Source organism: Vidua chalybeata, chromosome 5, assembly GCF_026979565.1.
Source record: "Vidua chalybeata isolate OUT-0048 chromosome 5, bVidCha1 merged haplotype, whole genome shotgun sequence".
Classification (NCBI taxonomy): Eukaryota; Metazoa; Chordata; class Aves; order Passeriformes; family Viduidae; genus Vidua; species Vidua chalybeata.
In genome coordinates, this window is record NC_071534.1 from 15,865,858 (window position 1) to 15,882,576 (window position 16,719).

General features: G+C 36.3%; 1 protein-coding gene across 2 annotated transcripts in view; it reads right to left on the minus strand.

Moving 5' to 3' along the window:
- Positions 1-16,719, minus strand: part of ANKS1B (ankyrin repeat and sterile alpha motif domain containing 1B) — a 396,607-nt gene that overhangs the window by 320,453 nt on the left and 59,435 nt on the right. For both annotated transcript variants that reach the window (XM_053943037.1, XM_053943036.1), the window contains exons 6-8: positions 16,197-16,298; positions 7,811-7,921; positions 4,607-4,782 (exon numbers count right to left, since the gene is read on the minus strand). In XM_053943037.1, the coding sequence (XP_053799012.1) occupies positions 4,607-4,782; positions 7,811-7,921; positions 16,197-16,298 (389 nt within the window). The remainder of the gene's footprint in view (positions 1-4,606; positions 4,783-7,810; positions 7,922-16,196; positions 16,299-16,719) is intronic.

Genomic DNA, 16,719 nt, shown 5'->3' on the forward strand with positions numbered 1-16,719 from the left:
CTGAAACTGCAATCACACTTAATTCAGTTTGAAAAGGAAACATCTTAGTTAACCGAACTGTGATAAAATCAAGACATTTCCTATATTTTTTTCCATCTCATGTTTTCTGAAATATGTTTTGAAGCACAGTTTTTTTCTGATTCACTGAACAATCAAATTCTAGTTTTTTGGAAGATTTTTATCTAGGGAACATAAAAAAAACTGTAATATGTTGGCACTGAGCAATACACAAGTATAAAGCTTCCCAGTCTTGCCTATGCAGCACCAGTCAGGGCTTTCCATGCCTTTGCATACATAGGTCAACTAAAAAGTACATTTGAGTCACAATGACCAAAATGGAAAAAACAAAGACAGGAACTGGAGACACAAATCTATGAATTGATCATCAACCCCACTCAGAATACAAGTCATTAAGAAATACTAGGAATTACAACTAAAAGGAAGCATAGTTATATTAATGCCTTTTGGAGCTCTCCCTCAAGTAGATTTGCAAAACTCTATTCAATCTGGCCTTTAATTTTGTGGAGACAATGAACAGGGGCTTGTTGCATGCTATGTTGTAATGTACATGTTCTAATGACTGGGAAAGACAGACTAGGAAATATGGCATTCATATTTTGCATGACAGCACACCAAACACAGCCAGAGTGGCAGAAGAAAACCTTTGAATTATGGTATTTCCAGTGCAGCTTTGACTTCCTTTAGTTTATCATTTATAATGTACTCTTCAAATTGAAAGATAACATTAACTTACTCTCATCTGACTAACTGCTGTTCAGCATTCAGTCTTTTCCTCCCTCTTCATTAATTGTTCCCTCCCATTCAGGAAGCTAAGACAGTCTGCTCTTCTGTCACAGTTCCCCTTTCAACTTCTGGAAGGGAAGCATCCTGTGGGGACATTTTCACTCATCTCTAGATCTGTTCCTATTTATGCCTACATTATGGGTCTACTGTTACTGTCCTTACTTCTACTTACTGCTCCATTGTACTTTCCCTCTCCCAAATGTCATGCCCTCTAGTCCCCAAGATCTTCATCATCAATTTTCCTAGTCATCTCCTCCATGTCCCAAGGAAATTTAAGAGTCAAAGCTGATTAGTAATTTGGAACTCGGAAGACTAAACCAAACAGCTTCTTTTTTCTTTTCTTTTTTTTTTTTTTTTTACCTCATCTCAGAGCTGTGCAAACTCTGCTTCCTATTTGACTTCAAAATACTGTAAGCACATAAATCTCTGGGGTTTTAATGCCTTGTCAGAAATCACACACCTGGCCAATAGAAACATATAAAGTAATAAAAACATGTGTTGTTTTCAATGCAAAATTTGATGAAAAGAAGTAGTTTCTTATTACAAACATTCCAGAACAACTTTTTAGGTTGTTGGATGACTATCTGTCTAATAACACAGCAAATGGAGGAATGAATTCTGTCCTGGACCTAAAAGGCTTCCAACCCACTTCTTTCAAAGAAAGCATAGAATTCTACAAATGCAGTATCACTGAGCAACAAACCATGCAAGATGCCTAAGACCAGAAAAGGAAGAGAATGTGCCTGTGAACAAGGCACCCAAAGTCCTTCTTTCCAGATTGCACTGGTATTTTTCCATTGGCTGTACAATGCAGAAACAATACTAGAAGGGATCACAGCTTGATGAGCCACATTTTATCAGGGAGACTATAAAACCAATGTTGAAATTCACTCCTCTGCCATGGATAGAATTAAACACTACTTTTCCAGATGAAGCCTTTACTGGCAAGTTATTGTATTAAAAAGCAGGCATTCACACTACCCTTACACTAAACAAAAACTGTGAGCCCCACTGTTTCAAACAATAGAGGTTGGCAGTTAAAATTCAGGACAGAATTCCAGGCTGTGCATTCTGCATAGACAGACACTCCTTTCTGCAGTCCCAAATCAACCATAACCTCATTGAGCCACAGCAGTTTTGGCCCTCCTGAAAAGAGCCAATTGTTAAAAAAAATGCTTTTAAATACACTCTGCTTCCTGATGCCTTCTCTTTCCCAAGCCTATGCTATCCTCAGGAGGTGGCTCCTGATGCTCCTTGCTCCAGCTTCCTAAGTTTATGATCCACAAGTTACTATTCAAATCAGAAATTCCCCAGTCTTGGCCCCCTATTTCTCTGAACAATAGCATGATGCAAAAAAATTCAGATGTCTCCACACAGCCAGTGCCTTTGCAGAATCTCCCTAAGGGTCACAAAGTGGCACGACTTGGGATTTGGAGACTTTTCAGATTGCTGAACTACATGAAATTGAAAAGCCTTCAACAGTCATCATCTCTGGAATTGACATTAATTCAGGAAATGGCACCACCTAACACATTATCAACAGGGAGCTAACTTCTACACCTCTTCAAAGCTGATGTCAGCACAGTCAGCAGTGAAAGTTAGGAAAAATCTGCTGATATGAACCTGAAGTAACTGCTCCTTTGTGGAAGCACACCAGGTGTGGTTCCAGCCCTCTGTTGGAGCTGATAACCGAGAAAGGCAACACTCAGTCCAGCAGAAAGAGTCTGTGCTCCAGACAGACTCCACAGGATGTCCTGTGCTTTCAAAGGGTCTTGGCATGTGTAGTAGAAGCAAATGTGAGGTGAATAAATGCAGACAACAGATAAGAACCCACTTAACCTACTGAGATTCTTACAGAAACTTCCCATGGAGGAGTAAAGTAAGAAAAAGCTGCAAGAACCTCTCTTCTTTAATACATATACAAGGAATCTATTTCTGATTCTCCACATATATACATCTTCACTTCTTTCTCTCTATATCTTCACATTCTTATACATAAACATTCATTTAAGTTTCTTCAATCATCACTGTACTGTCACACATCTTCCTTGACTATACTTGCTGGTCCTGCCCTCAGAGCAGTTTGGCAGCATTCACCTTTGCAATCATTTTCTGAGCTAAACATATCTCTTCACTTTAGTGCTTCTTCCCAATTACTCTTTCATGGCCCCTTACAGAGAATGTGGATTTTCATATCACCCATGTACTACACAGTGAACCTAAACACAAAGGGAAGGCAACACCTGCCCAAAGTTAAAAGACGTGTCAAAATGGAAGCAACTTTCATTTTTTTATGCAAGGCTGCTAGGTAACAACTGAACGGACTGAATAACCCTAACATACATTAAAAATTAAATGGATGCTTTAGAACAAACAGGAAAATCTCACATCACAACAGAGTCCTCTCCATACAGATCTGTATAGCAGGGTTTACTGCAAGGCAAAACATATTCTGCCCTCCATCCTAACTTTATGTTGGGAGTGCACACCCATCATCCTGATTACAGTTTTCTCTAAAAGAAAAGCTGGATGCCCCAGCAGGAAAGCACCATAAAATGCTTCAAACAGTCCCCAGTTTTGAAGATTTGTTTCCACATCTAGTTCAATATGAAATATCTAAAAAATATATTGCCTAATTTACCTTTATATTTCCTTGTCACAGAAATTACAGATTTAGGGTCTGAATACTTTCTATTCACATTGTACTTCATTTAGGCCTGAGCAGATGGATTTATATGGAATACATTTTCTGCAAAACAGCAGCTGAGAAGATTTAAATAGCAGTTAGCACCTAAATTCAGAGAGACACTAGACAAATGTCTAAAAATGATTAAATGGGATTAGTATCTTGTTCAAATTGAGTTCAATATGAGTTATGTATCTAACATTCAAACATCTAAAAGGGCTTTACAAAAGTATCTACGGCATTTCAGGGTAGCTACACATCTTTTAAAATCTCATTTTGTCTCTATAAGTTGTAATAAATCCTCCAAAACATGAAAGTCTTTAACTTGCTATGGTTTTCCTCGCATAAATGAGCATAATTTTTCTTAACTTATGAAAAACATTAACTGAAATTTAGAACTTAGCAGTTTTCCTTTGTTCTCTGCTTTATTCTCTGGGCAATCACATTTATTTAGTGCCATGGTTTAAGCTTAAGCCTAAACCAGCTGAAACCAGGAAACCTACTGAGAAAGAGAATTTAATTTAAAAAAAAAGAAAAAAAGCAGCCTTGTTACAGTAAAGAAAAAAAGAATCCTAGAGTACTTTATTAATAATATTAGTAGCAATGAAGTTATCTTCAACTGTAGTTGAAAATCACTGAAGTATCACAACCACAATTTTCTGTATTAGAGATTCAGTCTTCAATACCATTAGGCTACTAAGAAAGCTATATAGTAATAAAATGTAGACGAAAAATAACTGAGGGTGTTTAGCTGGTTCTTTTGGGGGCATACCTGATCAGATTCTGTTAACATTTAGTATTCAGTAGAGTACTGAATGTACTGATCTCCACTGATTCCACAAAAAAAAAACCCTTTCTTGCCTTCGTCATGCTCAAAATAAGTAATCTGAATGTATTGGTGGTGACATAAAAAGCCATTCTGAGGTGTGGTAAGCAATACCTTTGAGAAATGAAGTGAACATTACATTCTAAATCTCTAAGAAGCACATGTTATATTTGTTTTATTATAATGTTAACCTTGTACTATTCTCACTCTTTTATTATTTCTTTCTTGGATGTGCTATAAATAAATCAGATGTAACTGAATACATTGTCCTTGTATCCCATCTTACTTACTACATTAAGCTTGGTTTGGCTTCCACTGGTCATAAGATCTTCCTCTGATACTTTACTAAAATTTTCCAGATAATGGTCTGACAGTGTATGAGACAGATCTTCAAAAGAGTATTCCTTTTCTTGGCACAATTTGATTTCATCTAAGAGCTTTGATAATTCTCCAGTCACAGCTTCACCTTTAAAAACAGACACACCATTAGTCAGTAATTAGAATACCGGGGTAATTTATGCCTAAAAAGGAAATGCACATTCTTTAAACTTTATTATCTGTTATTTTCCATACCTTATCTTCTAAACAATGATCTTCATGCACTATTCTCTGCTCAAAAATAATGGCATCTTGTTCCAGGCTAGGAATTTGCTTGAGGCAATCTACATACTTCTGCATTGCCCTATACCTTGCATTTAATTAGGATGAATACATACTTACCCTTTCTATGTTTTCTAATCCTGAAAATTTACAGAAATAGCAACTACTCAAGAATGTTAAATTAATCCAGGAAAGGAAAGTTTCTACAAACATACAAAACCAATATCCCATACTCTGCATCGGGTTAATGTTTGCTGCTGTAATTAATTAATACACTACATAAGATCTGTAAACTGTGAGTGACTAAGAATGCATATCTCCCCCATCAAAGCAACTATGCTTTATGAATAATTCTTTCTCACTCTCCCAGGATTAAATGGAATAGTGGAAGAATATACTGGGCAAATCCTACACATGGGTTAAAACATGCCTTCCTACAGCAGTCTATCAGAAACTCACATTCAGTGCTTTCTGCACCGTTTCATGTTTTCTCCTTAATTTATCAGATTTCTTTAGTTAAGAAATCTACGAGAACAGTAAGACAATAGGCTTTCTAGGTCTATACTGAAGACCACTGTTGGAAATAGTGGTAGTAATAAGTACTAGAATCACATTCATTGCTAACCATTCTGCAAATAATCCACTGGCAGCAGCAAGGCCTCCACAGACTGAAAAGCTACTCATTATGATCAACCACATTGGGTTCTGATTATGTACTCTGTGTGTGTTACACAGCTACCTTTAGTAATAGCAATGAAAAATGAAGAAGGCCAAGAGTTTCCAAGAGCAAGTAAGAAACCCCTTTTTTTAACTAGGTTTACAACAGCCATATTGGTGGAAACTGCAGTGCTTAGACTTGATAAAATACAGATGCTTCCATGTTACTCCATCTTTGGAAATAAAATGCTGAAAAGGAAAATCAGAGTGAGCATATTAAGCTCAGCATACATAAAACACACTTAAGTACACTCACATAACTACTGAATCCACTGATAAAACTGTATCTTCTTGGTCTAGAGCTCTGTTTGTTTCATTTTTTTTTTCATAGTTACTGTTTGCTATGCTAAGTAAATACAAGTACTCAATATTTAAAGTATAACCATGGCCAGTTATTACCAAAATTTTCAGAGACAAGAAGTTGATAATTAAAAGCATTTAATTGCTTTTTGAAATCTAACAAAGTTTGCATTCCGAACTCTTAGTTAATGGTAGCTTTGCATGAAAACTTGTAAATTAAGCAAAATTATAATCAGGTTTATTTATATTCTGCTTTTTAATTAGAAAACTGAAATTATTCCAGATTCATATTATAACTAAAAATTGGAAGTAAAATACCTAAATATTAAAAACTATTCTAAAATCATTATACAGTGTGCTATAAAGAACCAGAAGTACTGCTTCCTACAGAACCATGTTCATATCCCCAGTCCCACATTCTCCCACATATGGCCTGCAGTATTTCTTACTGGGCAAGAATGAGTTCTGTGTGACAAAACTGGACTGACCTGGGTGAGAGTGTGCTAGTTGACTGGCTGATTGCAGCCAGAATACATAAAAGACAGATTTTGCCTATTTATTTCAGGGCAGGTACTAATAAGAGTCTTTCACATCTATCCAGCTCCCTATTTTCCTGAAAGAAAGGTAATTGATACTGCTTCCCTCTTCCAAAGTTGGTTTAAATTATCTGAAATTAGCTTGTCAGTGAATGGCAGACAGATGGATGGGAAGCACGATCAAGTACAATATTTCTCCTTTAGTATCAGATTACACAATAGACAAGCAAAAGCCAGCTAGCATGTTTTACATTATTTGTACCTTGTAAGAGGAAATAAGGAATGTGAGATCATGACCTTATTGTTAAAAAGTAAAGCATATTTTAAAAATATTTGCTACTTAATTTCAGGACAGACATTTCTATTGCACAGCTGGCTTCACAATCCTGCTAATCTCAAAGGGACTATTTATCTTCACACACCACATATGTGTTAAGTACCCCAATGGGAAATATTGTCGGAACTACAGCATTTGTTCACTATTACCATGAAGATTGTAACCTGACATGCATCAGGAAGCTTCATTCTCTCATGAATAAAAACTCTACTAGTGAACATGTTAAAGAAAAAAAGAACATGTTAAAAAAAGATTAAAAAAACCCAACAAAAAAACCCAACAAACACAAAAAATCACTACTAAGCAAAACTCACAACAACAAAACCAAGGACAGGCTCAGTTATTTGCCGGCAGTCCATTACATTCACTCTGGATGATTACTGAAGGCAGAAGACAGGTTTGGTTCTACAGGAGGATGACTTTCATGAAAGACATCACGCTCAGGAAATGCCCTGTTTTAGTGGTTGTGGTGTCGAAATGGTGAATCAGAACATAAAATGAAAGCACGTGCACACAAGTGACTGCTACAGTGTATGAAAGCTGTGTTAAAAGACAAATGGAAGAGCAGTACATTTGTGACCTTTGAAAGAGGCTTCCAAATGTGAAACAATTGGTAGATGAGCTCATTGGGGAAAATGAAGTAAATTCCATTTTTAACCCAAATGTAAACAATACCTGCAGAGTATTTCAACATATTTAGTATTTTTGTTTTACTTGATTATGCAATGGATAAGGTCAGATAAATTAAAAATATTTAAGACCAACAATGCAGTACATTGTAAACCATTAGTGATTTGTCCCTTCTGAGAACACATTTCCTTGCTTTTCTATATGACATGGATTACAGTGTATGCAGTCATTGGTGATTCATGGTAGGAAAAAAAACCCCATACTTGATATCAATAACTTTCTTGATTTTTTTTCCACTTTATAAGTTTGTATGAACATTAATATTAAAGAGAAATTCAGTACAGCTTTTGCATTCACAGAGTACATGTATTTACTTTTAGCCTTTGGAGACGGAGGAACTTCTGGGGACAAAACGCAAGACTGATGTTCTGCACATTCCAGTGGGCATTCCTCTGAAATACTTGCATTTCCTGTTTCCATATATTCTGCAAGTTAAAGATACAAATACACTTAAAATTCGGAATGAAGGGGGATTATTTCAATCTAAAGTACATTTGCTACTTCGTTTTTCATTAAAGACTTTTCAAATTTTCATATTACAACCCTGTAATAATTATTAATAATAATAATAACAATAACATTATTATGAATATCAATATTGTCATTGGCAAACATTACTATTACAACCTTGTAATAATAATTATTCATAAACACGGCTGCAAGGCAGTCATTTGTTGAAAGTACTGTAAAACACTAAAATGGTCAGTCTTCCAATTTGTGGAAACAGCTACAGAAATCTAATTGTAAGGGTAATCAGTTGAGACTATTCCTGTGTTTTTCTTGTCTCCTTGAAATATCAACATAACTGTTCTATTACATTATTACAGTTAAAAAAGACTTTTATTCTAAGTTTGTGGAGAGTTTTTTGTCAAGACATTCAGGATGTTCACAACACATACAAACATTGACATTGTTTAGAAAGCCAAACACTCTGCTTGCAGCGCAGATAGAGTACATGAGGAAAATCAAAAAGCAATCCTTAAAATTTAGCTTAAAATAGCAGTCTAAAAAGCAGTGTGCTGAAATTTACTTTCTCTCCTTAAAACTTCCCTTGCCCCACATTCACAACAATGCTTATAAAAACAGAAAAACATGAAATAATGAATGTGCTAAACTTCAATTTCATTAATGTTCTTTTCTTATAAATATCTACATTATTTCCATGTGCTTTTCTACACAAGCTACTCCAACAGAAGACCAAAACGTTAATGAATTGCAGTGCACTAATAAATAAGAAATTAATTTATGCCACAGTGGCAGGTTTTTTTTTTTGTTTTTCCAGCAGAGTAACTGGTTCTCAATTTGGGCAGTTATTCTGCATCTGCATTTTCTTGAGTTTATGAAATTGTTTAAATAATTTAACTGTGATACCAGTAGTAACCACACTAGCATATGTTGCAACACACAGAGCAACAAAGTACAATAACGTCTTTCATCAATATCACACTGCAGGACTAAGGAGCTTCTGGGAAGTGAAATCTCCTTGATTTAATTTCTACAGTCTACAACGCACTTGTTTAGCTTGCTGTTACTCATGATTAAATAAAAAATCCCAAAACCCAAATACAATCTGTGATAAAATAGACATCTGAGAAACTGAAATTGGAAATGGCATAGAACAGCATGCAGTTTCAAAATGCTCTGCAGATTGTTGGGGTATTTTTAAAAAAATTTTGTGTGATTTGAAAGTGCCATATATTAAGTTTAATGACTGGCAGTGGTCCCTGGCATAATCTGCCATAAATTTCATCATATGAAAATTTTGTGTGTGTGTGGGTCTGAAAGCAAAGATGAACTGTAGGAGTCCATGAGAAAACTAACACCATGACAAAATGCTCTGGAATGTTTTCCAGCTCTGTCAGTGATAGTATTTGTCAAGTTAATGTGCAAGATGTGGATAAGATAAAAAGCAAGCCATACCCAAGGAAAACTAAAAGAAAAAAGAAATTCATGTATGAAAAATGTTTTCTTGGTAATTATGCAACTGTCCAAAAGGAAATGTAATTCTGTTAGGTAAATGTTACAATTATTAGATTATTACAGCTATAATTAGCAGAGGAAATGAAGGAGATATTGTGAAGAACTCTAACCTTGTTGTCACATAATCATACAAGACTGTGGTTTTAAAATACTTCTCTATTTTTGTGCTTTGTGAGCCCCCACTTCCAGACCAATGCACTTACCTCCTGGAGGCTAGTTCTGAAGAGGAAATCCCAAGTTCAACATAAGTCTTAAATATTTACTTCAAAAAACACAGAGTTCCTTCCAGAAAACCTTTACAGCTGGCTCTTGCAAGGTATGGTACAAAAGGCTTACAACAGGCTGGTAGCATGCCAACGTTGTGAGAGCGCAACCCTTGAAACTTTGGGCTTTTGTGGGACTACTACTCCTAATTTGGTCTATGCTATTGAAAATTCTAGCAGATACATACGAGATAAAGACAGGGCCTCAGTTCAAAGAGGCTTATAGTCTAGGTAAGTGTAATACCTGTAATACTTCAGAGAAAGAGACACAGAACAGGTGATCTGTATCAAGAGCCAAAAATAAAACCACACAAAAGCACCGGATGCTTTCACCAGCAGCTGCATTCTAATCACCTGCAGCTGGCTAGGAATCCATCTTCAAATTCTGCCCAAACTTACTCACTGCTGAGTGCTTGAGAGACTGCTCAAGCGGTCACGGTGGATCATTTTCCTCAAAGCAAAAAGAGAATTCAGAACAAAGCTAAGCTTAGTGACTTATACCACTTCATGACCAGAATAGTGTCCCCATCTGTGGTTTCACACAACTTTAGAGGAAAACCCCATCATTCCTACCACAGGGGAGAGTCAAGGCTGTTTAGGACACAACCTGTCAAATTCATAATGGGACAATGGATTATTTTACTTCTGTAAAAGTAAGTACTACTTCACCTTACCCAGAATGAACTTTACAGCTCAGTGTAAAGTGAGAGGACTACTGCAGCTCTTAATACTAAGAGTTCAAAAAACTTTGTTTAGTAGGATTGTTTTCTGTGGTTACCAGATTTGTCAAAGCCCCACTCAACCTAAATTGGGTCCTGTACACAAAAAGTAATGCCATAAAAGTGGTCACACAGCAGTGGAAATAAGAACGGTGGGGAATATAACTCAAGTTCTGGAAGTTCAAACAGTTGGAACTCCAGCTTTCTTAAGTTCTGCAATACCGGTTAGGCCAAAGCCAAAGAGATGGGAAAGACTAAACATACAAGTAGAGAAACACAACTGCCTCTCCAGCATAAAAAGAGCATGGCCCAGCTCAACTAGAGCTGCTCCTGAACTTCCAAGGAGTCAAAAAGCACAACTTGCTTTATCTTCAGCTCCTCTTAGATCCTAATTTCTCACTGAGTTGGTAGGTTGGTAGGGTTGAGAGTTTTGCTCTGTTTACAAACCTAAGCTTTTAGAGTAATGGTTATATTCACCTCAGAAAACTTTTTATTTTAATGGAAAATAAAAATCCCAAACAACTTATTTTAACCCTTATTTTCCTTTAAATTAAGCATAAGCACCTTTCTTTTGTTTTTATACCCTACTTCAGCCATGCCATGCGGTAGATTCACACAGAATTCTTTCCAGAACATTTCTTCCCTAAGGAGACCAAAAGGCTTTTTAAAACTCTTAGAAAATCAAAAATGGCCAAATTTATTCAGAATATAAATATGAACACTCACATTTTTAAGCAGAACACTCTCCAAGTAACTAGATCAGAGAAATAAAACTTATACAGAAGCCAGTCCCCTCCATAGCCAATATCCCTGCAGAGGGGTGCTTACATCTCCTTCACATCTTCCTGAAGGGCAGCAATCTTCAGAAAAACCTCTGCCCTCCCTAAGACTCTTACAGAACTTGTCTGAGGATTCTGTAGCTCCACTGAGTCCTACCCCAGCCAGGAAGCTCTCAAAAAGCTCCTCCCAAAACAGCTCACTTGCCCCCATGGGAAGGAACCCACCTGAGGCTTCGTGACCCAATTCCTCCTCTCTTTAAAGCAGCTGCAGTAGCAGGAAACTGACTGGTACCTACCATTATCAGGTGTGCTAAGGTGACAGACAAGCTGAGATGGAGGCTGGTTCACTTCAGTCTCCTAAATTTCAGAGGACAATTTCTAAATTATTCAAGTTAAGCTGAATCCCAGAGAAAGCTGAAATCAATAGATGTTTTTGTGCATGTGTTCAGGGAAGATAAGAGAAACAGGCACTGAAGTACTCCTATGATTGTGAGATAGGTAAAGGTGCAGCTAAACTTTCAGTTTTAACAACAGTAGTTAAATGAATTCATGAATGCAGTCAATGCTCTACAGCCTTTGCACAAGAGCCTATAGAAGAAGTTGAAAAGTCCCCAGAAAAACAAAATGAACCCATAAACAAATCAAAATAAAAAATAAAAAACAAAACCAAAACAATGAAGGGGAATTGAAATCTCAATTATTTTCATCCCATGTAGCTATAATTAAATCCTTGACTGAAAACCTATTCCATTCTTCCAGTGAGGCTGGCCTCCAGCACTCAAGGGAATGGAAGATCTACTTGTCCACAGAAAGAGCAGGAGAGAAAGAGAGAGAGAATACATAAAAAAAAAAAAAAAAAAAGAAAAACAAGCCAGTGCTAATGTCACCAAAGCTATTTAAGCAGAGAGGAATAGAAAGGAGTTCTGGTTCTGCAGCTGCTTATGTATTCTCCATTTATGAATAATTTGGTAACAGGTACAAACAATGTTAGGTTCCTAAGCAGCTTCAGCAGAAGAGAGGAAACAGTTTTCCACTGTATCTCCCTCCATACTTTCTATGCAGCAGCATTTACTGGGGCTCATACCATTTTTCATCTGTTTATCTACAATCTCCTTTGTTTCATAATAATGAGAACTCTGCTTCTAGAATTAGTAAAAGAGCAAGATTCTAATAGAGAGCATAGTGGGCTGTGGAGAAAGAGTTGAAAGACAGTACAGCTCGCACCTGCGTCACGTTCACATGTGCTGAAACTAAAACACAGCTGCTTGGTTTAATTTTAGGCCTACTAGCCTTGGCAACATCCCTTTTATCTCCAATGCCTAATTATAAAAGCCCTAAGTGCCAGTACTGTTAACTGCTTCAGCACCGAGTGCTCTTGTTTCACCCATGAAATCCATCCAGTAGCCTAGCCTTGCTTGGTACAGTATCCTGGTTCTCTCCTCTTCCAGTACATAGTACTTATACAGCTATTTCTTCCTTACTATGTTAAGAATCTAAACCCTAATAAGTATTTTTAAGTGAGTTCAATGCAACTCAGACCTGATGAAGACACAGAAAATTATGTGACATATACAAAAAACATAGAAGCAAAATTGAAACTGTCATTTCTATTAATTTCAACTATAATTAACAGGCAGAAAAAAAAAATAGGTGTTGCATAGCTTACTCAGCCTTTTTCAGGCTGCCATTTAAAATGATCTTTTGATTTATTTTCCTTCTATCCGATAATGTGCCAAGATCTCAAAAAAGATGGCAGCCTTTGCAAACACACACACACAAAAAAAAAAACAACAAACAAAAAAACTTCTGCAGAAACGTCTGTTGCTCTTTTCTCAGGATAGTGAGAAAATATGTAAAATAAGGATCACAAGAATGCTAGGATCACTTCTAAAACCTCATGGGCAAAAGGCCTTGTTTCTTTAAACCTGCAATCTGTAAAAATTAGTTTTCTAAATATTCTTTAAAATAAGAAGAACAATTTCTATCCACAATTCTTAGATTCTGGGAGGCTACCAGCCCTATTGGGTTTAGTATCAGCTCATGGGATATAGTGTTACTACCTCCATTAACTGCTTCTAAACACAGAAATTACTTTTATCTCCTTCAAAGAAGCTTCTTAGAAATATCCTCAAAGCCAACACATTTTCTTTCTAAACATTTCTTCCAACTCTGTTATCCCTCTGCATAACAGGCCCACCAGTAATACCAGTCACATAATTTCCTTGCCCATTTCTGCCAGCCTTTTCACATGCATCTTTCAGCTTTTGTTTTATATTTTGAAAGCTAATGTTTTGTGACAGGGACAAATACTATGCTATGTTAATACTATAAACTGTAAAGTGACACTCAGAACAATGCAAGGGGGAACCAGAAAAAATTAATGAGAATGCTTGGTGATAAAATCTTAGTCTATCCTGGCAACAAGGTGAAAGAACAAATCTATGCCACTATGTCTGCATAAAGCACAAAATTAGCAAGAAACTTAAAAAATCTGGCCAGTAATTGTCTGACATCATTAATTTAATTTCTATTTCCTATAAGTCTACATGAAAGAGCCATGTAAGCTGCTCTAGACCACCATCTGAAGACAGCAGCCTTAACAGGAATGTATTTGGAAGCCACTAAATTGCTCTTAGTAATTGCCCTTTCTTAGCATGGAATTCATTATGCACTGAAGTCAAACTCAATTGTAGTACATTCAGGATTCCAAAAATTCTAGTGCTTCACTGATTTTTCAGCTACAATAGGATAAATACCCACACTTTAGTGAAGAGTATAGTCAGCTGTCTTTTTAGAGGAGGGTAGGTCAACTACATCATCAGTAGTGCTAGTACTGAATCCTGACACTCCTGGTTTTTTCAACTTCAGCTCAAACTTTTATGGATAAATGTTCAGTGAACATTTTGCTGATGAAAAAGAATCTATCTAAGTTCCCCAAGTGAGTTCTGAAGGAGCTCCTCATGTTGTCTTAAGAGTCAGAATGGCATCTTTGTAACCATTTTTCATTCTTGCACATCACTTCTGATTATAGGCAGAGAGCAAAAATAAACAGCTGCTCATTACAAGACAGTTTCATCACACTAATAAGAGCTGAAGCTACTAAGCACTCATTTTTATACTTCAAGGTACACTTCTGAAAAAGACTGCATGTCAAAGCAACAAAAAGGATTGAAATTAATATATTTATTTTTCTGTGTGTGTGTGGTAAAGAATGAGGGCAGGTACTGATCCATCAACATGAGAAACCCACAGGAGGGAGTGTGGTGCTTTATTACTCATAGAGCAAGGGTACTTGAAAAAATTGTTCATCGGTGGGGTTGAGACTGCAAGGTTACCACAATAAGGATAAAATGGAACAATAAAGAGGTAGTAAAATTCAAATTAGTTTAGTTGGTGATGGGATTTTATGATGAATCTTAGATTAATACCTGAAGGATGATTGATTTGGATGTCTAAGAAAGTGGGAGCTCTGACTGACCCTTTTCCTGCCACTGAAGTTCCAGTATGACATTAATCCTCTTTTCCTCTGCATGGTAATATGTTCATGCTGCAGTTCTGTGAGGACTTAAAGGTTGAAGTTTGAGTCTGACTCAAATTAGAAACTCCCTTCTGCTGACAGGGGAAGTCCTATGATCCCCACACATTTCTTCCTCCCCACTTTTCAATGCACATTACTGTCAGTTACCTGGGACAGAGGTAACTCTGAGACCTGACTCACATAGGAGGCAGCTAATTAAAACTACAGAAAGTATAGTTACAGATTTTTTATATTATTTTTAATTAATTTTATATATATAATAAATATATATTTTGTATTCAACTGGTTCGTGAACTGAATCAAGTCACTTTGAAGTCTCATGTAAATGGAGAATATGTCAGGGAATTGTGTAGGTGGAAGTAGGGGAGGAGGAAGGGGGGAATTGAGGGAAAAGGCAAAGGAAAATAGGAAGAAGGGAGAGAGGGGGATCTCAAGGCAAGCTGTTAACTGGTTCAGCTCTAACATGAATCTGCTCCTCACAGGAATACCTCTCCTACAGCCTGCAAAATTTTCATTATACTTATAGAAACTTTTTATCTTCGGTCCATCATCTTACTGGAAAACTTTATGGAAGCTGGTCAACTAGTTTGGAAGTTATTCAGAAAAGAAATGACACAGTATGGCCACATGAGCTAATTTTTTTCTAAGAAATCTTCTTATAAATTACAGTTATGAGGGAGCCTGTAACATGAGCTAGTTCATGTGTAGAACCAACACTGAACTGATTAAAATGGCTTATTTAATGGTGGGAATAATCAATACAGATGAAGATGCAGCACTGATACCTGCAGGGACCTCCTCTGTCTGAAAATGCAGGGAACAAATTTCATAGAAGAGAAGAAATTACATTTAACACTGAGTTGTGTTGTAGTTCACGTTTCAGCACTTTACTGTCATCTTCTAGGGTAAATGATTGAAGTAAACAATGAACTTCCATCAGCCTTACACCATGAAAGTAAGATGGGGAATGAGAACAAATGCATGTGTGGAAAACTTATTATTTCTCCTATAATAACAAGAGATATTGCCTGGTTTATTATTTTTTTTAATTTAAGGAAAATGAAAAATATAATTAAATAGTTTGAAAAATTGTCATCATCTTTCAGTCATTTAGTTGCTACAAATCAAGTATTTCAATTGTAGGTTATCATTACAATTAATGGAACTGCTATTGAAATATTACAATATGTTATGGTGTGATGAAGAATGTTAAAAACTGTAAGCGATACACCATGCTAATGTCAGTGGTCCGCAAAAAAGAAAGAGTTTACTCTGAAATTCAGACTTATTGTTGTTCAAGTAGTCTTTTTAAATCAAAAGACTGCTCCTTTGTGTAATGAAACATTTAAGGAGTAGAAATTACTATATACAATAATATTTCTCTATTGTCTCTAACAAATGTGTAATTGCATATGGCTTACCTTGAAGTAGAGCTGCAATTTGGAGAGACTGCTGAGATGGATGCTCTTTAAGTATATCCAAAACTGTTCTACCCAAACTGTCCTTTATGTTGGTATCAATGCCTGAAAAAGAAATGGATCTGTGGTGGAATATTTAACCATAAATTCTTCGGATTATAAATGTGTTATATCAGACTGAATTATCTGACAAACTGGAATCAAGTAGTTTTACAACTGCATTACAGCTGAAGTACAGGATACATTTGTGTTTAAAGCTTGTCATATGCTGACATGGATGGTTTTTATGTTTCTGTATATCATGGGGTTATAAAGCAATCAAATTTGGGATTATTTTAACAGACTGCTCCTAAACAGCCATCCTGAGAAGGATATTTTGTAAAACCAAGAAATTCTCTGAATGCTTTTCCTACGTTTCTCTCCAAACTGCTTTAATTCATTGGGAACTTTCTAGTCCATAGTACCAGTATGTGTTTCAGGAGCAAGACTGAAAAAGTTTTTACCTATATGTTAATGAAGTTGTACT